The sequence below is a fragment of the Rissa tridactyla genome, chromosome 6 (assembly GCF_028500815.1).
Source record: "Rissa tridactyla isolate bRisTri1 chromosome 6, bRisTri1.patW.cur.20221130, whole genome shotgun sequence".
NCBI lineage: Eukaryota > Metazoa > Chordata > Aves > Charadriiformes > Laridae > Rissa > Rissa tridactyla.
Genome location: NC_071471.1, coordinates 58894433 through 58915019, shown reverse-complemented (window position 1 = coordinate 58915019; position 20587 = coordinate 58894433). Strand labels below are relative to the sequence as shown.

Here is a 20587-nt window from a genome sequence, read left to right as displayed (position 1 = left end):
TTGCAGCAGTCCTGTTTTCAGAGACTTTCATCACATCATCCTTTTATTTGGACTTCCTGACTCCCTCTTGCCAACCTTATTGCATTTGAAATGTCCTTTCCACAATTCCATATGTTTATGTGCAGGGTTGCTTCTTGTTAGCCCAGCTGTCAAACAGGTCTATGAGGGGATGGTGTACATGCTGAACAGAAGATGATCCTCAGCAGCTAGGTTGGTATTCTGTGGGTTGTTCCTGTCTGCTTTTGGAGATCAAGTCTCAAGCAACATCCTGCTTTGCCATCTAAAGTAGCATTCAAATCTTACTGTCCGGAGCTTCTTTATACGCTGACCAAGAGAAAATATCTTCCTTGCTAATGCGTAAGTGCTTCTACCTTTGAATAGCCTCGCAGTTAGCTTTCAGCTCCCACAGTTCATAAAGTCCAGGGTTTCAAAGTCCTTGCAGAACTGGTCACCAGCCATGCTCCTCAAAGTTCACACAGCTTCTCTTGAAGCCTTTCTGCAGTCCTCTGCCAGGCCAGCCACCGATGGGTTTCTGGGAACACAGAGCCGTCAGACTCGGTGCCACGTGTCAGGCCCAGAACTGTCACCCTTGTTTCCAAACAGTTTCACAGAATCAAGGAATAATTTAGTTTGGAAAGAATCCCAGCAGGTCACATGGCCTGACCCCTGCTTGGAGCACGGCTACCTCCAATGTGAGGTTACTCAACTTGGCCCAGGGAAAGAGATAAAATGTAAAGGCAACAAACCTTTGGAAAAAAGGCTACTAGGCAAAGACTCCAGCACATGGAGAGCATTGTTCCAGGACATGTTACAGGTGTCTCCTTTGGATTGAGTGTTTCATTCTCCTTTCCCCTCCCGGCTTAAGACTCATTTCTGTGAAAAGCTGAGCCACTGTACAGTTTCTTGCACTGTTTTGTGAGCCAAGGAAGAGGTTATGCACTGCCATCAGTACAGGCCATGACAGAGACCATGACATTTTTTGTTAGGAATCTTCTCCCTCCTGCCAAGCGCTTTGATCAGGCTTCAATTTCTAATTAAATCCCAGCCTGCACTTTTCATACCATCAGTGTTGTATTATTTCTACTTATTTCTCCCTTTCATTTTTTGTGTCACATGCTGCCAAATGCTAACTGCTTAAGACATATCAGCAACATAGTTATCTATAGCCTAAAAGTCTCCTGGAAACAGTTACACAAGGGCTTGTGCTATGAAAGCGCATCACTTCCTTTCTCACCAACAGGCATGGACAAGGCACAGGACTAAAAGAGTAGTTTTATAGGTAAGAAAACTATATACGGGGAAAAAAAATAATCTCATCAGAGCACTCACACCTGCCTATGTTTCTAGTTTCCATTTCAAGTAGTGCTTGCAATGATAATTTCGAATCATTCTTAGCAGCATGGAGTTTTTAAAAATCGAACTACATTCTATGAACTACTACGCCATGTTGGGCACCAATTAAATCTGTCAGTCATTTAGTGGCCAACCACAACACTACTACAAAGAGGTTTTGTTGGGTTCTTTTAGGTAGTCTTATGAAAACAAGGAAGGGGGAGGGTTTCTTTCTGAAAGCACTTTCTTCCCCCATAGCCAGTGGCTATCACATTCCAGCGCAGGCTTCCCTGCTGAAGGACAGTCTTGTTTTCTTGTTGTCCAGACAAGCACATCCCTCCCCACCAGCCTTTGTTCAGTTAACTATAGATGCCTCCAGACAGGATTACTAAGCAGCATCTACATGGGTCTGGTCTCAAAGAGCCACTGAACTCCATTAGAGCAGAATATTCCTGTTTTGCAACTAAGAAGCCTGAACATGCCATCCGTTATCTCCCACCTGCAAAGCCAAGGGATTGGCTTTGTCCTGTAAAGCAGCACGTAGTCTAGGCTTCGTGTGCATCACTGCCTCCTTGGCATCATCATAAGAGCTGAGGCAGATCTGAAGAACGGGACTCACCGGATCCCTGACGCACACTCCAAAGCTGGGAGCTTTCAGGAGAAGGCTCTGCCGTCCTGGAGTCTGTGTTCTCTCCCTGTCCAGTCCAACAGAGGCCATTTGTTAAAGCTGATGCAGGCTCTTTCTCGTGAAACCGGTTGAGTTGGGAAGACCTCATCTTGGTGCGTTTGCAGATTCTCTTCATATTTTAGATGTGGCATTTTGGCTTAGTTTTCACATGTCAAACTTTATAAAGCAACTTCATTTGAATAAAAATAAGATGGCTTTTTTGCTTATTTTCTTGTTGATATTTGGCATTTGTGATAAACCCACAACCATGCTGGCAACTCTGCCAGTAGCACACTTGTGCTGTCAAGTTCTTTTACAAATAATCCTTAAAATATCCAGTAGTGGTAGGTATAAGAGAACTCAAGGCAGTGCCATATGTTGTCACATCTGACACTACAGCAAAGATTAACGTCAGTGCCAGGGAAAAAAAAGCCAATTCTTTCCTCCACCTTCCAGTTTAGTATTGGATCTTCGCTGGAAGTCTACGTGACAAATTAAAGGTCAAAATGTGGGGCATGATCAAGACAGGAGGCTTTCATGGAGGTCTGTGGGTTGCCTGAACTGCCCCTCACTGCAAGAAGGGATGGAATCAGACCTCCTTATCCTACTTTTGTAAAGTTTTTCAGTACTAAATGGTTGGTTTTAATACTTGTAAATCTGTTAGGATTTATTGTGTCTGAAGCCAATGTAGGAAATGGAGGGAGACGAGAACTGTTTGACAATGGAGTATCATTACAATAAAAGGATCAAGGCACTTCATACTTTTCTACTCTAAAAAGTCAGCAGTTTACCTGGGAACGTTGTTGCTATGTCAAAAAGGAGAAAGATGAAGATGAGCAAATTCCAGACCGGTGTGGCTATTTTCCAAGCTGTAAATTAATACGTGCAACTGCAGCAACAAACACCACAGCCCACGCTCAAAAGTGCATAGTTGGCAGTGAACCACCTACAAAAGATGACTCCTCAGCTGGCATTAACCAGGTAACCAAAACCAGCAGTGGCTGATATCACAGAGATCTAATAACCATTTTAGCTTTTTGCTCTGTCTCCTCTTTCCACAGAAGTCCAGCCTCTATTACCCTAAATATGAGCACCTTGCATTCATATGGCCTCTATGTGTCATTCAGCCTGCCAGAGTATTCATCCTAACCTTGGTAATACCCAGACACCCTGGAAAACACTTTGAAATGTGACTTGCATTTACTGGCAGCAGGTTATATGCCATTCCTCTCTTCTAGGTAAGCCAGTTTTTTAGACCTACTCTAATTTCCTACTCTCTCCAAACACCAGTACAGCATTTGTCAAGGCACTACGTAGCAAATTACTATTTGAACTGGAAGAGATGGGGATTAATAACGGAATGACAGGGGTGAGTAAGGAACAGAATAACAGGCGTATAAACAGTGAGACACAGTGAAAAGCCCAGCAGCAGGCTGAAGGGAGGCTGCCAAGCTGGCATCCGCCGGAAGGCAAGATGCTACTGGTTTTACCAGGACTCGGGCTCAACCTGTGACCGGCTCCAGACCTCCTGGTTTCACAGCTCTCACAGGGGACTTTGGTAACAAGCATCCATTTAAAAATATTAATAAAAAAAATCCTGACCTAGTTATTTCACTAATCTTAGTACTTGCAGGCAGCAGTCCCTTGCTTTCAATAGCCAGGTGCACCCATAACAACAAAGCACGATGGATTTAAGCAAGTGACACAATCTTCAGAAAAATGTATTAAAAATACGTGTTTTGAGTAACTCAAAATCAGTATTTGAATGATATATATTCTTTAAGCACCCAGAGTAACAGAATGGAAGTGATCATCAGTATCTTAAACACATTATAAACAACCAATGGGAAAAAACTGTATTTAATACCCACTATTTATGAGTTACCACTTGGCTTTTACTCAAACTCACATATCAGACTATCACTAGTGTTGGTTAGCCAGTAGCCAAGCCCATCAGCAATAGCTCATGAGAATGCAAACACAAAACTACCAAAGACAATGAGCATCTCTGTTACATAAGAGGCTCAAATGGTAGTACGTTAAAATTGCTACTTCAAATATTAGGCTGGAATGCCAGATCTTGACATAGTGTTTACTACAATTCCTGGCTTGCCAGCTGCCCCCTAGTTCCTAACCAAAATTCATCCTAAATAAAAAAAAAAAAAAAAAAAAAAAAAATCACTAGATATCCTTTCAGAGAAGAACAGCAGGTGGGAGGACTGCAGTAAGAACCGCAGAGGAACCCCGAATCACCGGGGCAGCTCGGGACTGACGCCCACCCCAAAGCCTCTGGTCCTTCTCCCATCTTCACAAACACTACACTTGTCAATCCTGTGGAGCGTAAAACCAAAAATCTACCAGCTAAGCAGCCGCCGTGCCTTTGGTGGATTCAATTTAACAAAAGCATGTAAGATTGGTAAAGATGAAACCAGCTTTGATTGCTGCGAGTTACTGGAACCTCGGGTGCCAGCCCCTGCCAGCACAACAGGGGATAAATTCCTGTAAGCCTGCCTTACGACAGACAACTGAGGCCAGAAAATAAATCAAGTCTGGACGTTTCTTCATAAGACAACCACCACAAATTCTGTTTTGCTGAATGTGGAAAAAAAAAATGTTTTAAGTGCAAACATCCAAATACTTAAAGTATAATAAGTGGAGGAGCAATGATGCCTCTGAGCCGTCCCAGGCACAATAAAGATCTCCAAAATGGGAATTCTAATCAACACTTATTGCTTCACTAATGCCAGCATCAGGAGAATTATATTTAAATCACCATGATTAATCCAGCCACAGCAGACCCATCTTCACCTCCAGCAGATGCAGAACCTCTGAGGTTTTATTAACCTTTATCTGAGGAACAAATTGGTTTGTTGCATCCATTTATCTTGAAGAAATACTCCAACAATCTCTAAAGGAACGCTGTCCTTTCACCGATTGTGGACACTTTGATATATTTCAGTAAGAACTGGTTTCATTTTTGTTTATCGCAAGTTTCACTTTCAGACTCCAAGAACTGCACATTCGCGTTTTAAGCGCCATGTGAAAGTGTTTACTTCCTTCACGCCTTGCTAGAAGCTTCCCAGCTGTAGTCCCAGCCTTTTCACATTAAAGATAGACGCTTCTAGGAAATTACAGCTTTGAGGAGGCTGTCTTGTGTTTTGTTGCTTTAAACCACCAAACAGTTGACAACACTGAAAATCTGGAGCAGTTAAAGTTAAAACTGAAAAGGTTAGGAATCCAACATTTTAACCTTTTTTTTTTTTTCCCCTTTTACATTTATGCAGTGAACTAGATGAATGTGTTCAAGCTTCCACCTGCGACACTAAGAGGAAATGCTCACTTAAAACTGAAAGGCGAGATGCTCTACAACCACGTTTCCTGGGACGGGAGCTTTAAACACCCACGTTGCACTGATGTCAGATAGAGCTGACCTAGCTTTTTAGGCATTTAAACATCATCCCCACTCCAACAACAGAGAAAACCACCCAAATCAAACACCCTATTTTTACCACATGTTCGGCACTCCATCTGCCGTGCTGCAACACCACTGGGTCCCAAAGAAGAAGTGGAGGCAGATTCAGGGGAACCAGGCATTCAGTGCGGTGCAGCAGTGACCACGGGGTGCCTGTCCCAGGGAACCGAGTCCCGGTCCCACCACCACCGTGTCGTCCTCGTCTCCCAGCTCACGGGAGGGCACCCCAGGATCGGCACCTCTTGTGTTGAGTAGGAACAACAACAACAACGGACATCCCAGACAACCAAGCGTTTACAGTCCGAGTGCAAACGCAAGAGACAATAGAGGCGGATGCATGATGAAAAGTTCCTGAACTCCTCCCCTTTTAATTAAATAGCACTGGTCACTAAGAACTCTTCTCCCCCCCCCTGCTCTTTTAGCAGTGGAAAAATAAATTTCTGAATACTATCTGCACGCAGGACAAAATCCCAAACATTTAGTTGGGTCTTTTTAAGTCTAAAAATGATTAAAACTCAAAATGATTAAAAAAAGTTCAAGCAGCTCCGTGAGCAGCTCTTTCCCACTATACCCCTCATCAGTGGACAAAAATAGTCAAGAGCTTTGCTCTTGTGTTCTTGAGGCAACACCTTTTTTCTGCTTCCTGTAAATGCCTCTGTATCAATGCCAAAAAGTTACAAGCAGAGAAAAAAGTACCATCCAGCCCGCTGAGATAACCAGATGTTTGCAGTTTGAGCAAATGAAGCTGAATTACATCTAACCTGTAGTTTTACACCTTATGCAGCACCTCAGTTGTCCCAAACACGTCTCTAAAACCAAAAGATTAATTTAGAAAAAGGAACTTTAGAAAAAAACAACACCAACCTGTGAGACTCGAGCAATCTCAATATTTAAACCAGCTATGTCTCACTGCAAGTTGAGAGTTACCTAAAGCCATTCAGCCTTCATGCCCAAATTTCCCTCCTTGGTTCAGTTCTGAGGTTTTTAGGGAAAGTCTCTTTGCTCTTAGTGCTAACAAGTGAACTATTATTAAGGCTATTGCATTCAATTACAGAAGGTCATTGTGCTAGAGGTAGTTTCTTATGTAAAACTGTTTTCAGTTCAGCAGGGTGGGAGGGAGGAGGGGGGGGAGCTGCATTTCACCAAAAACTGAACTGATAAGGAAAAAGAGAGCACTGTTTACTCAGCAGTGTGCTTGCAAGTCCTTTTGCCTTCGTTTCTAAACAACTGAAAGTAGGTAGTTTAAAACATGCTAGGGTCCAATCTTGAATTTTTAATTCTAAATTAGAAACGGCAAGCAGCACTCTGATATCATGCAATATCTATTTATTGTGGATTACAGATCCCAGCAGTGCTGGAAAGAGTTTACAGTCAGATTCCCCTCCAGACGTGCCTCCCAGACCAAAAAAAGGGTTTGCTCTCCCCGAGCCTAGGAACACATAGTTGGCACCTCCTCCAGCGGGGAGCAGCTGGGCAGTTGCTACCGTTTCTCATTCCACTCAACATTACCAGCTATTAAATTATCCCAAGTTTCTTGTTCAAGCTCAAACTCTCCCAGAACAATTAAAAAGGCACCAAGCTGGAGGTCACAGCACATTGCCATTTTCCGTTTGGTGACCTTTGTCAGAATGAGAGATATATATAAAAATGTCTCTTTCTTTTGTCTTAAACCACAGTTTAGCACTCAAAATACTGTCCGCACAAGAAGCTTGGTATGTTTTTAAGCAATGTAAACACAATTCCATATTAAGGACTGTGGAAAGTACCCTAAAACCCAACCAAACAATACAGGAGCACAACACAAAGAGCCACCCTGCCACAAAGCCTGCAATAAGAAGGGAGTTTCTTTCCCCGCTTTGCAGTTTTGCTCCTTCCTTGCAGTTTTGCTCCTTCCTTGCAAATAAAAAGCGTCTTTCACGCTACCGCAGCTCCCCGATTAAACACTATGGGTGGGGAACCGCTGTTTGTAAGGTTCCGTTTTAGGAAAGTCAGAAATCATTTCCTTGCGGGGGAAGGGGAGAATAAAAATAAAGGCAGTCGGTCACATCCTCCACCTGAGCAAGCAGCTCCCACCGCACCGAAGCTGGTTACCTGTCTGAGACCCAGGAGGAAAGGCATTCTGCAGGCTCATCCTCCGCACCAGCGCATGGGAAGGCAGGAATTTAAAGCCCCACAGTGACCATTTCCTCATCTGCTGTGGGCAGCCCGCTCCTCCGATCCTATTTAAACCAGGGCTTCCTCGGCTGGGAATGCAAAGTAAACAGGGTCCTGGGACACTGCACGCACTCGCTGGCTCCCCCTCCTCCTCCTCCCACTCCCCGTGACATATCTCAGACGCAGCCCAGCCGGGGTGTTTGCAAGAGGGAAATGACATCAGGTCGGGCAGTTCTGAAAAAAAAGAAAAAAACCAAAACCAAACAAAAAAACCCCAACAAAACAAAACAAAAAAAACAACGCAGAAAAGAAAAAAAGGCAAGCCCTGAACCTTAAGAGAGCTGCTGGGTAACCCCAGGCTGCTCGCTGCTGTTGGGAAACGCTGCCTGTGCGGGACCCTGGCAGGGGGCCGCGGAGGAGCAGCAGCAGCTCTCTCCTCCCCGATAACTGGATGCTGCAAGTGGAAGGGAGTCTATTAAAAACGTTGGCAAGAGCCGACAGCTCCTCAGTGATGATTAAATCTCGCTAAGCAAAAATAGACATTTTATCTATTTTTGAGGAGAGAGCTAAGTTTGATGCCGCTTGCTGAACAGCACTGGAGCCCTAGGAGCAACCATCATGGTTTCTCCAAGTACCTCCAGATCAGGTAAAGCCTTCACAGACCCAAAGCATTCCCACGCCGCCTTCTGCCTACCACCACAGCTCCTTTTTTTCTGAGCAACTCTCATGGCACTATTCAACTCTCAGCCCCTCCAGGTAACAGCTGTCCCATTAAAGAAACAGCAATAACCCCCCTGATTTCAGTAGGATCAGGATTGGGGCCTCTCCAGCAGACAGGTGATGGGAAGACATTTTAATCCACCTCTCCCCAAGGAAAATGGGATTAGCCCCGACGGAAGGTTCCTCATTCTATTTGACCTCATTTCACATTTTCATGCCAAGGGGCAATTAAGCCTTATAAACAAATTTATCATCTGGTGCCCAGGATGGCATGTCTTGTTTGTCCTCTCCCAGGCAAGGAGTACAGCAAGTTCCACAGCGGTGTAGGAGATGACACTGCAGAAGGTAATCTAAATTTAACTCCCTTTTCTACCTCCACTCCAGCAACCTCTTTTTTTCACGCTTCTCTTTAATCAGCAGCTGTCCTCGTCTGTCGGGGGGGACTAGGACACCACCACGACTGCCACGTGCCCCAGCTCTGCAGATATTTGACAGAGGGGCAACTCCCCTTGCTTTTGGCCTCTTTGGCTTTTAGAGCTCAACACGTTAAAATATTTGACGAGGGAAGGAATATACCTTTTTTTTTTTCCATAGAGAATTCACTGAATCCCTTTTTTAGTAGCAGTTCTAACAATAATTTCAAGACTTCAGAAGAGAGAGAGAGAAACCACATATAATTCTTACAAATGCCAATTTGCAACAGCAGAAAAAAAAGATTTGGGGAAAAAAAAAAAAAAAGGAAAGAAAAAAACCAATCCAGAACAGAATGCCCCCAGACAGCCAGATAGCTTGCAGCAGTGTCAGAAAAAGACACCCATTTTCCACATGCCAAAGCCCCTCAGTGGCCACTGCTGCTGCCTCCTCCCAGCCCAGCCCAGCCTGGGGTTGTTTCCCAAATGACAGCCCCACTGGGGGTGTCCTCCACACAATTGGGCTGTGAAACTATACGCAAGTTTTACTTATTTTTACACCAACTTAAAGGCACCATATAAACTTGCTGTTTAATGTAAGCACATGTCTCTTTTTCCTAAGAGAAAACAGGCACATAAGTAATTTCCTGGAGGATACAAAACATCAGCGTTAACCAGCATCAGCCAGGCAATGGGATTTTCCAGCTTTTGTGCTCTTGGATCAAACAAACTCTCAGCCTTTGCTTTTCCAATTCTATGGACAAACACCAGTGATATAAAAGGGCAGCTTTCTGTTTTAGTAATCTGTTCTATGGCCTCACGCTGTCCTTTGAAATACCCGATTTTGGCTGTTGCTATCCAGAGCCCTGGACTAGGCAGATCCCAGGGCTGAGCCAATGCAGCAATTTCTAAATCCCTACTGTCAGAAGGAATCTAACTTTAACCACCCGCCTCTCCCCCAGCATGTATTCAAAAGGCAAAGCGTCATTCCAGATCTAAGACAAGTTGTGAAGGACTATCAAAGGCACTAACTTAGTGGAAAAGCAAAAGCATCCTGATTTATGTGTGAATTTAGCAATCCTGGAAAGCCTGACACAAAAAAGGTGGTTTGCAAGCACACATTACCACATTCGACTGCAACAGCAGCAGCCACCCTCTCGCAGTCTCTGAGTGACAGTGGCCAGTAACACACCCCACAAACTCTGCTATGGGTGACTATGGAAAAAGCCCTGGAGAGGGGCAAAAAAAAAAAAAAAAAAAAAAAAAAAAAGAAGCTAGATGAGTTAGCTTATACCCTAATCATTACACAGAGACTTTTCAAAACACCTAGGTTCTCCTGATCTTTGCAATTGGTTTGGATATTCCAACTGCTATCATTTCACTCCCTCCTCTTTTTTTAAGTTCATAAGTACTTGCCCCAATGCTTTGTCTTGCAGTAATGAGTTTCATAGACAGGGGTTGTGAACAAATAGTTCCTTTCATCAGGACTGAATTCACCACGTTCTAATCTGACTTCCATATTATTAGCAGGTGGGAACAGAAGTCCCCATCCGTCTTCTCACCCATTCATTACTCTGTGCCTGTTAACTATCTTCTTATAAAAGATATCAATCTTCCCCATCCCCTTAACGTAAAATCTTTTCCTAAAGCCTTCAGCTGCTCAGTGCCCATTTCCAAAACCTTTCTAATTTTCTATTCCTCTCTGCTTGGGGCAAACAGAGCCGAAATAATAATTATTTTAATGAAAGCAAGAGTAGCTCTAAGGCAGGCTCAGCATGGGTTTCACTTCCTTAATACAAACCTGGAGTTTAACATCTGCAAAGACCACCCATCTATGACACAAGAGTGTGTCTATCTGAGATATAGTGAACTGAATAAACACAAGCTTTTACAGTTTTTCTGTAGATGAATCTCTTGAGGGTTCTGAAAAGTCAGGGCTAATGTCAGGATAGATTACAGGATCTACATTATTTTGAAAAATTGCTTGTTTGGGCAGCCACCAACCATCCTTTTTTAGCATGTCAGTGTGGATCCCACTACAAGATAGTAGTGAGCAAGTTTCTTTCGAAAAAGAGGGAATAAAGACCTCTAGGCTTTATCAGTCTGTAGTACTGCTCTCCTGAACACGCCATCTGCCCCAAACACGATGTCAAGCAAAGGATGCTGCTTGACACCTTACAAGCCCAACACACACTGTGCCTCATGACCTCAGATATTAGCATGCAACTGAAGCAGACGATGGAAGTTGTTTGGGCCATTTTAGAGTTGCTTTCCGTACTTGATGGGAGATGCTTGCAAGCAGGTTTAGTAACCCAGCAAGATACAATATCCATTTTGATACCCCTGAGGAGACAGTCTGACCTTTAGATGATCCAGTTACCACAACACGATTGGAACAAAAATTGAAGCTCCACAGCTCAAATCTGTCAGGCTTGAAGCACAAGGTTACTCTCAGTTGCTCCATTATTACAGTCCTAGGCAGGGAGAGGTTTTCAACAGCAGATTTGGGTGGTGCGTAATATCCCTTCAATTAAACTTTAATACCATGGTTCTGCAGCTATACAGATACAGGTTTACCATAAAGTTGGAACCGTTTTATCTAATGACTCTTCCATTTGTGCGCTCTGTTATTTTCATGTTGGTAACAGAAGCATCCCTGGAGCATCAGCCTATCCATTTTCATTAGTCATCCCACAGCCTTGGGTGCTAGAACTGAGACTACACAGGTCTGTCAGGCACTCAAAGCAAAGTGTGAAAGAAGCAACCTGAATTAGGGCAACTTTATCTTTCCCCATCCTGGAGATGGCTCTGGGAATAAAGAAAAAAGGGGAAAGAAACATACAGAAAGGCATAAAAGCAGATCCCTGTTTAGAATAAGACAACATGCGGGAACACCAAGCTCTATCTATCTGCCTTGACAGCAGATGTTCTAAAGGGGCTTGTTCGCTAGCAAAAGTGGCGTGAGACATTGGGAGATCACCAATGCTGGAACAGCAATGCAATGCTAGATCTGCCTGGAAACCATTTCTGGCTGGCCGACTGCCTGCAAAATCTGCCCACTTGCTGTCGATTCCTGAAGAGTGAAGGGCTACTTCCCCACCCTAGCAGCACCGTTACAAGCACATGATGACTTTCCAATTTGAGCAGCAAGTGCCCTGGGTTCATGTAACGTATAGCATTGGCGCAGCCTACAAAGAACGTCATCAACAAATTCCAGAGGGCAAACAGGAACAGGTCAGTCTGATAATTTCCCAGCACCTACAGGACCTAGAGTATCTGCTCTGTTGCTTAGAGGACACACGATCCAAACCAACCCTTCAGACCCGTGGTGTCTAGTACTACTGTATTATTTAGGAGCGGGGTAAAGTGGGTGGCCCACTTTGTGTGCCGTTCAACTACAAAACAAAGACAGTGAAGTCACTTGCATTTAATGTTTGTCAGGCTAAAGTGACTTAATCATTGTTTAGAGACAGCAAAGAATAACTGCAGCAAAAGACACCATATGTGTTGGAACTGGCTTGTAAGCCAGTGGTGCAGCCAGTCTGCTGGATCAATACATTTTAATGTGCAATGAAGCAGAAGGGCTTGCAGGGGTTAGAATCTGTCCTTGGGCAGGTCCCTCTTCCCTGCAGCCTGCCACCACTTCTCTCAGCTCAGCAGTTTAGAAGTGCAAGAACTTCTGTGGCTTACTAAGTCGAGATAAGCAAATAGGGACAGTGCATTTCAGTCTCACTGCTGTCACCTGTCTTTGTCTCCAATTAACTGGTTAACCAGGGAGGAAGAGACTGCACACTTCAAAATGTGCTCAGTGTTGCAGAGAGCCTCAATGGCAACAGTTCACGCTTGATTCCAATTGAATCTTTATTCCATGTGAATCCTGAACAGCAATTTTTGGCCAAGTGGACCAGTGCAAATACGTGCCACATCCTCCACCTGAAAGCCATGCATGACTTCAAAAGGAGGGGGGCATTGCAGAGGAAGCCACTACCCACTCTGTCACCTGGTATTTCAGCAGGAGCCTGTCCTCCACTTTCCATACGTAGGTGAAGAAATACCAACAGTAAAGCACTTTCATTTGCAATTATGTACATCAAGCAATCCCTCCTCTGGAGATGCTTCCTGTATTGAGCTACCTTAAGAAGGGCACTCAAGAAAGGGCACAGAATGGACAAGGGCTGAATGTAGATGAGTCCTCTCCAACACCTATCCAGGCTGTTCCAGACACTCTTACCCACTCTGCTGTTCAGCTGATGGGAGAGGGGTGGCAATGAAAAGTCCAGACTCCTTCTATGAGACCAAAATAGTTTTTGCTAAGCGTAGCTTGAAATTTCCAGCCCTCAGTGACATTGTTTCCCACTGCTTTTTCCCCAAGGAGGAGAAAATGATAGCCACAGGTCCAGCACGCTTTTCTTCACAGCAGCGGAGCTGTGGCCAAGCCAATGTAATTGCAATGCCAAAGCCTATTTGCATCATCTATTTTCCGTGACCACTGTTTCAATACCCAGGCCTGCCATTCAAGCCCAGAGGTCTTAAAAAACTTTTAAGTCCTTCGCCACTGAGGCAGAGAGGGACTAAAGAGCTGAAATTGCCCTATTCAGACGTGACACTGCTTCAGGGGAGAAAGGGTCGATTCTGTCCCTTCAGCATTCCCAGGTTTTGGGCACCGATGTCAGGCTTCATTTTTAGTCTGGAGTGGGTAATGAAGTCGCTGGAAAGCCTACTTAGCTTTCTCTGAGCCTGCTGGGAGGGAAGGAGGAGGAGGGAGTGGGCAGATCAGCTGTTAAACATTTGACAAGACTGTCTCCAGGAGGGCTAGTGTGTCCAGGGTGGTATAGGGACACTAGCCTGGCTCTCTGCTTTTTGGCACTACAGCTCTTGTTTTCCTTATGCTCTTGTATGCAAACAGGACCTTTGGTAACAGCTCAAGAGGAGACGATCTGCACCAGACAGGGAAGAAGGCAGAGCCTGCAGACAGTAACAGGATCCCCCAAATGCGGAATCAAGACGCTAAGCGTCTGTTCTAGTTTTAGTGTCTTGCACCATCTGGGTACCAAAAATACAGCCTGTGTCTCTCCTTTGGTCACATCATCATAGGAGACAGCACTGTCCAAAAGCTGCTTACCAGCACAACCTTGATGGAGATCTTAGATGCTCTACTCTTGTTTTCTCTCCAAATGACAGCAACTCACTATTTTTAGTGCTCATCTCATGTCTGCTTGGCATTTCCCTTGGGCCTTACCCTTGTTTCACAGTGTTGGTGCCAGCTCCCACGAAGCGTTTTTTTGATGCCAGAGGGGCTGATGCCAAGTCTGTCTGTCTTAATGCCAAAATGGCAGCTGGCTTTATTGTTGAGACAGGATTTGCCAAAGCTAACAGCACTAGTGCTGGGGTGACTAGCATTGATTTTAAGGTTTTCTTCTTCCTTACTCTTCTATTGCCTCTAGACTTCATGGGATAATGCTGCTCCAAATGATCCTCTGGGGTCCTAGGAGAGGGATTTTTCATCAGGGTCTGAGGCAACAGGCATTTATACAGCAGACCATCTTAACTTGTAAGTTCTCAAAGAGACAGATACTTATATATGTGGGGGAATTATCTGGGGTCCAGTGCTGCCACTGCTGGAGCCAGCTACGAAACCACCACCCCCTGCAGATCGAGCAGGACTTGATCTCTCTCAGCCTGTAAATGTGTTTAAAAAGAACCTACTACAAAAACGGAGAACCCACTGAAGATAAAGGCTGTTACGTGGCATTTCAACACCAAGATATACCTAACACAGAAGTCTGGAGCAGGAGAAGAGGGTCAGGGATCAGCCAAATCACATCACCATGAGCAAGAAGACAAAACCCCAAAACGGTCATGGCCTTTTGCCCCTTTTGCACTCTCGCAAGCACCACTCCATGAAACGCTACTGTTCAGATAAAATCCAGTCTCACACAAGAGGCACAGGCACATTGACTGTGGGAAACACCCACAGAGATGTGAACAGATAGCACATATGATAGGTAATCACACATGTACAGATGCATGTCATTTCAAGTGATGGTATCCCTGAAAATTAGGAAGTATTTTGATGTTAACCTCTGATACTTTTCTTACAAACCTAACCACACCTTTTTCAGAAACAGTGGTGTCAAACGGGCATCCAGTTGCCCAAAGATGCTCAGCTCTTTCTTCAGGAACAGTGCAGCTAGTTAACCTGACAAGATGTACACAATCAGTTAAAATGGCTTTCTCATCATGTAAGACTTTGCCGGAGGATCTGCTATGCATACAGCCTGGTCATATCTTTCTGAAGTTCATTGGTCTTTTCTGAGCTTAAGTTTACATCTTGAACAAATTTAGAAAAGCCCCCAAAATTCCAGCAGTCTTGTTTTCCTCAGCTCATTTTACAAGACGTTCTTTTATTGAGTTCTGAGAATTACGTTTCTGTTTCCAGCACATTACCACTCTTACATGGCCCATACCCTTCTTGAGAGGAACAGATTTTCTGGGAAATACTTTAGGGACAAAAAGAGACATCAGCAGCTGCCTCTTTCCGAGCATCCTGCTGGATATTATGGTTTGATAATGTTACACATCAGAGCATAGGTTATGCTGAGGCAAACAAACAAATATCCTCAAACTGCCCTATATATATACACGCATGTATGTACAGCCTCAAGCACTTTCCTAGTATTATCCCTGGACCTCACACTCCAGGCCCTGCCATGGCACCTACATCCCCATTGATAGGTGGGTTCCGGTCACACAGATGACTGGGTTTGTGGTACACAAACCACAAACAACTGGTTTAACCAAGTCTTCTTCCTCTTAGAAAATACAAGTGGATCACAATACAGTACTCCCAAAATTAAAAGCCTGTCAATTAATCCAATGGACTATGCAGTACCTAGAGTTTTACAGGATTTCTGTTATCTAGTAGAAAAGTAAATTCATCTGAACTGCTACAGATAGGCTGAGGCTCAGAGTTTGCGGTTAGAGCCTGGCACAAACATGTGGAGGGAAGCCCTTCCACATGGCACGGTGTCACTAGCAAAAAGACAGGAAGACTTCTCCTTTTCAAAATGGAAAGCACTAAAGATCACGTACATGTATTTTCATACAACCAAAGCGAAGAATTAAAGGAAACCACAAGTTTAACTATTAAGAAAGCTCAATACCACAAGCATTTAAAAGATCACAGCACAACAGCATTAAAGACATCATTTTTAAATGACTAGACAAAACTCTGAGAGCTATCAGATCTTAACCTCCAGTTAAAGTTTCTTTAGACATGCAACTTTAGGGAAAAACCACTTCAGAAAACCTCATCTTAAACATAAGTTCATCTTTTCTAACTTGAATTACTGTGTTACTTTGGATCTCTCCACTTGGAAGAAAAACATGAACTCACCTCTATTTTGCAATTAGAAGTAAACAAAAATAAGGAATAAACAAACCAGCATAGAATCATAGAACCATTTAGGTTGGAAAATACCTTTAAGATCATCAAGTCCAACCATTAACCTGGTGCTGCCAAGTCCACCACTAAACCACATCCCTAAGCACCACATCTATACATCTTTTACCATATGGTTAAATGCAGTTTCAAGCCAACTTTACCCATGTCTGTAAAACAGCAGGAAATATAAAGACCTTAAAGTCTTTCCCCTGTTGTAGTATTGGTTCTACTTTGGCCTACGTTTTTACCAGGAAGACAAGAAAAGCTCCCCAAAAGGCCACACACTTTGTTGTTCTGCCAACTGGAGTGGTTTTGGGATTGTCTCAAACAGTACGGCCATCAGAAGCATGATCTGCAGAGAGCTCAGAGGTGTAGGTTTCCAGGTACGAATAAAGTTGCTTTGACCCAAGCATACAGTGCAAAAAATTCAATGCCTCCCATCACCAGCTTCTCCATCCTGCTGCATTTCCCTCTCTGCACCTATTTTCCCTAACTGTGAAATGGGGAGAGTGCAAGAAAGCTGTTTGAGATACTACAACTATTGGACTCTAAATACAACAAATTGTTATTCTTTCTTACCCAGCAGAACTGCCACCAGTGACCCAAATATTTCCTGTTGGGCTCAGCTCATCTGGAGCCACCCCTGGGACAGCCAGCAGTTATGTAAGGAACAGACGGCTGGGAGGAAGCGATGTCCAAGTATCCATGTCCGAGTGTCCATGTCTGAGAGTCATGTTTCAGCATCAGCCGTGGCATTACGCAGTTTGCACTTTGCTTAAGCATTAAAAGCACTACTGGCACCTAGAATCACAGCCAGTTTCTAAATTTTAGCCACGTACCTGCAGGCCAGGCAGTTTTGCCATTCCAAGTACGGATACCTTCAACACCGCGCTGTCTCACTCCCCCACCTTTGTGGTATCTGTAGGCTTTCCCCCTTAGATACACGGGCAATGTATGCTCCCCTTGTGTACATAAGCATGCTTTATTTCACATAGTTCAATGCCCAATAATTAAAAACTCGTTTCAGCTTTATCTCGGTAAGAAATGCTGATCACCATAGCCTGCCCTTATGGCTATTATCTTATCCCAACTGCTGTAATTTCCATTAGTGCATGTTATTCCACTGGCAGATAAAGCAGACACTCCCCTGGCTGAAGCAGGGCTGAAGGAGGACAGGGTGACCCACGCTGCCTTACCTCTTTCACGCATTTCTCTGCGGCAAGGTTGCAGGCTGCGGGAAAGAGAGGCGGCTAAGCACTTGCTTTCTCCTTGATGAAGTCTGGCTTCCAGACATGCATTTGCTCTAGATCACAATACCAGTGGCCTCTTACTCCTGCAACCATTGTTTTTCTTTAAATTCTCTCATAGCATAAACTGAATAGTCCATAAGCACCTCTGTAAAAAAGTCAAAACAAATCGAAATCTCATTGAGATCCTACCTTTTTACAGGAAGGTAGTTGGTGCCAATTAGCATGACTAGAGTAAAACAGTAAATCTTAAAGACAAAAAAACCCAAACTGTCAGAAGCCAGTTAGTTTCTTCTTCAAAAGGTGAACGATATACATGTCACGTCAGCACTCAGAAAGCTCGAAGACTTGTGGGTGCCTGTTGAATGAAGAAACTCTAAGGCAAGGAAATAATTTCACTTTTTAGAAATACTCACTTCTGATATAATATTGTAGGCTCCTACAGTAGTATGTTTCCCCTGATGCAGGTAGTTTGGGGAGTAGAGATTCTGAACATCTCCTTTGGAAACCCAGGACCAATCCTCCTTTCCTGGAAACAAGCGAGAAAACTGCCCACCGATTTCATTGCAGAGACCCAGCCTGCAACTTGTAAAGTCATCAGACCATTGAAAGAGACATCTTCCAGGTAAAAATACATAAAGAACTAAGGGACAGACAGCAACATTTGTGAGCAGGATTTAATTACGGATTTAATTACAGCCTGGCCATCAGACTGTCCTCCTTTCAGCACTTGTTCCTTATCACGGGCTTCAAACATCAGGGCTGTTTGAGAATGAAAGATGCAAACCCAGAGGCACCAGGCTGAAAGGCTTCTCAAGAAGTCACCCTGCCAAACTGCCCTGGGAATGATTCGCTGCACCCAAAGCATCAACATTTCTCTAACCTATTCTCAAGATGACTGCAATCACTAATGTTCAACTAGTAATGTGCTCCTGTGCTCGATGCTCTTCAAAAATTAGAATATTCTTTCCTGTTAACATTAATTCAGGCCTTAGTGCAAGATAAGGCAGTAATTTCTTCTTCTCTACTAAAAACAAGACAACTGATCATGGTCATCTTCATAAATTAGCTCATGTGGAAAATAGTTCCATTCCTCTATAAGCTGCTTTCAGAAGACAAGAGAAGGCTGCTTCCACAGACCACACGGATTAAATCGTAGTTTTAATGTTCTTTTCAGCATGCAACTTAAAACAAAACTTACAATGTGGGATACAAAACGGCACACATCACTTACTAATATGGATTATTACAAAATACCTGTATAGGATACTGCTACATCATTAAAGATCTGGGTTTTTTTTTTTTGCAACAACTGCACTCAATTCTTGATACATCCCCAGATCCCAGACTCCCTCTATTTGACTTTCTCCATGCACTGAGTACTCTGCACTTTTCCTTCAGGTGAAGTGAAATAAGCTTCAGACTATTTCTTCAAGTTCTTTTCCTGTCTTCAAAAACACACACAACCCTCCATCTGCATCTCAAGTACCTTCTCTTTGTTCCCCCAAATGTTAGCACAGAGGCAGAACAAGCCCCTCCAGGACCCCAGTCACCACCACAGACAACTCCTTAGCATGTATTCCAGTCACTCAACGAACTCACTGTATTGCTGTTTAATCCCTACTCAGCATCCCATAACCAATGTGCTCCCTCACTCCCGTTGGGTTGTAAAACATCCATTGAATCCAGCAAATTAATTCCAGCCCCGCCCCCCACCCTGAGGTTGTTCCTGATAAATCCACAGGGCTCGTTTCCTGTTGCCTTAGAGATGCTTATAATTTCTGTAGGGATTTATTCTGGTGTTTTACTAGAGACTGAAGCTGGGCACTTCACTATTTTCTAACCTTTTCTTCCTTTAGTTTGACCCCTTTACACTTAGTATTCCTTTTAATGTATGTAGAATTACAGCCAGGAGTTTGTCCATTTTCTCTATTTTTCCCTCGAGAACCAAAAGAACAGGAAACACTTTCAGACTATATATCAGTTATTGAGTTACTGTTTACTCACTTTCTTCATTAAATTTTAGATCAATACTTTTCTTCTTTTTTCAGCTAACACTGTACTTGCAGAACCTTTTCTTAAGCTTTCGTATGTTCCTTGCTAGCTGCAATACAATTCTTATACCAAAGTTGAATTATATAAACAGTAAAATATTTACTGTCCCTTCAGTTTTAGATGACTGAATTCAGTAGATTGCTTTAGCATCAGCAAAAAAATAATGAAGATGATAATAAATTTCAGGATCCCTTTAAAAAACAGGTCTGGCATGATAAATAAAAATGTTAGACTGCTTAAAACATACCCCATTTTGGAAAGAATTCAGCATAAACTGACAGCATGACTTTGCCCTTTAAAGTGTCAGCACACAGCAGACTATTTATTGAAGTCTGAGCTCATGCTGAGCTGAAGTCACCGTGAGGAAAAATAAGTGACCGTCAAAAATGTCCCCAAATTTTTGGGAAACTGAATGCAATGCTGCAACCAAAAAAGCAAAAGCAATCTTTTGTAAATGTAGAAACTCATTAGTGAAATAGAACTTGTATCTGCCAGTACCTGCCAAAGTGAGCCAGCAGAACCAGTGGTATTCAGTGTGTCCACCATGCACCAAAAGAGACCCTTACAGATGCTTGAAGGATTCAATTTGGAAACCAGATCAATAACAGAGGTGAATGAAGCAGCTTTGCTATCTATCAAGCACTCCGTACAAGGTTTAGTTCTCTAATATGCAGTTAGTGTATGCTTGAGCTGCGTAGTAAGAGAAAAAAGTCTTTGAGCTATTATTATGCCTTATAGTCGTGCAGCTCTGAACAGCTGAGCCTCTGTACTTCTCCTTTCAAGGCAGGCTGGAGGAAGCGCAACCCTGCAGCTTCCTCATTAGCGTAAAGGACTGCTGTCAAATTGTCTGCAACTAGCTTTCCAACTACCCTGAGGGATAACCAGACCTCCAAAAACTCATCAAACTCATGGAGAATGCTCCTTCCTAAACTTCCCAGGAGAAGAAAGATGCACCGGTGGCTCCTACAGTCTACAAAGTGCAACAAGCTTGCAAATGTCTCTGCTGCTTACAGCAGCTCTCACCAGACTCTCATTCAGGTCCTTCACTTTTTGTCTCTTATCTAGATGAGCTAGAAGAAATTTGGA

General features: G+C 43.5%; 1 protein-coding gene across 8 annotated transcripts in view; it reads right to left on the bottom strand.

Moving 5' to 3' along the window:
* WBP1L (WW domain binding protein 1 like) overlaps window positions 1-20587 on the bottom strand; it is a 60502-nt gene that overhangs the window by 17485 nt on the left and 22430 nt on the right. For 2 of the 8 annotated variants that reach the window (XM_054204794.1, XM_054204802.1), the window contains exon 1: window positions 7563-7859. The exons of 4 other annotated variants lie outside the window; for them this stretch is intronic. Coding sequence is in view for 2 of the 4 variants with exons in the window: in XM_054204796.1 (XP_054060771.1) it covers window positions 1952-2050 (99 nt within the window). In the remaining 2 variants the exon portion in view is untranslated. Of the gene's footprint in view, window positions 1-1951; window positions 4101-7562; window positions 7860-20587 lie in introns of those variants that run through there. 2 more of the 8 variants (XM_054204799.1, XM_054204796.1) reach the window with 2 other exon arrangements.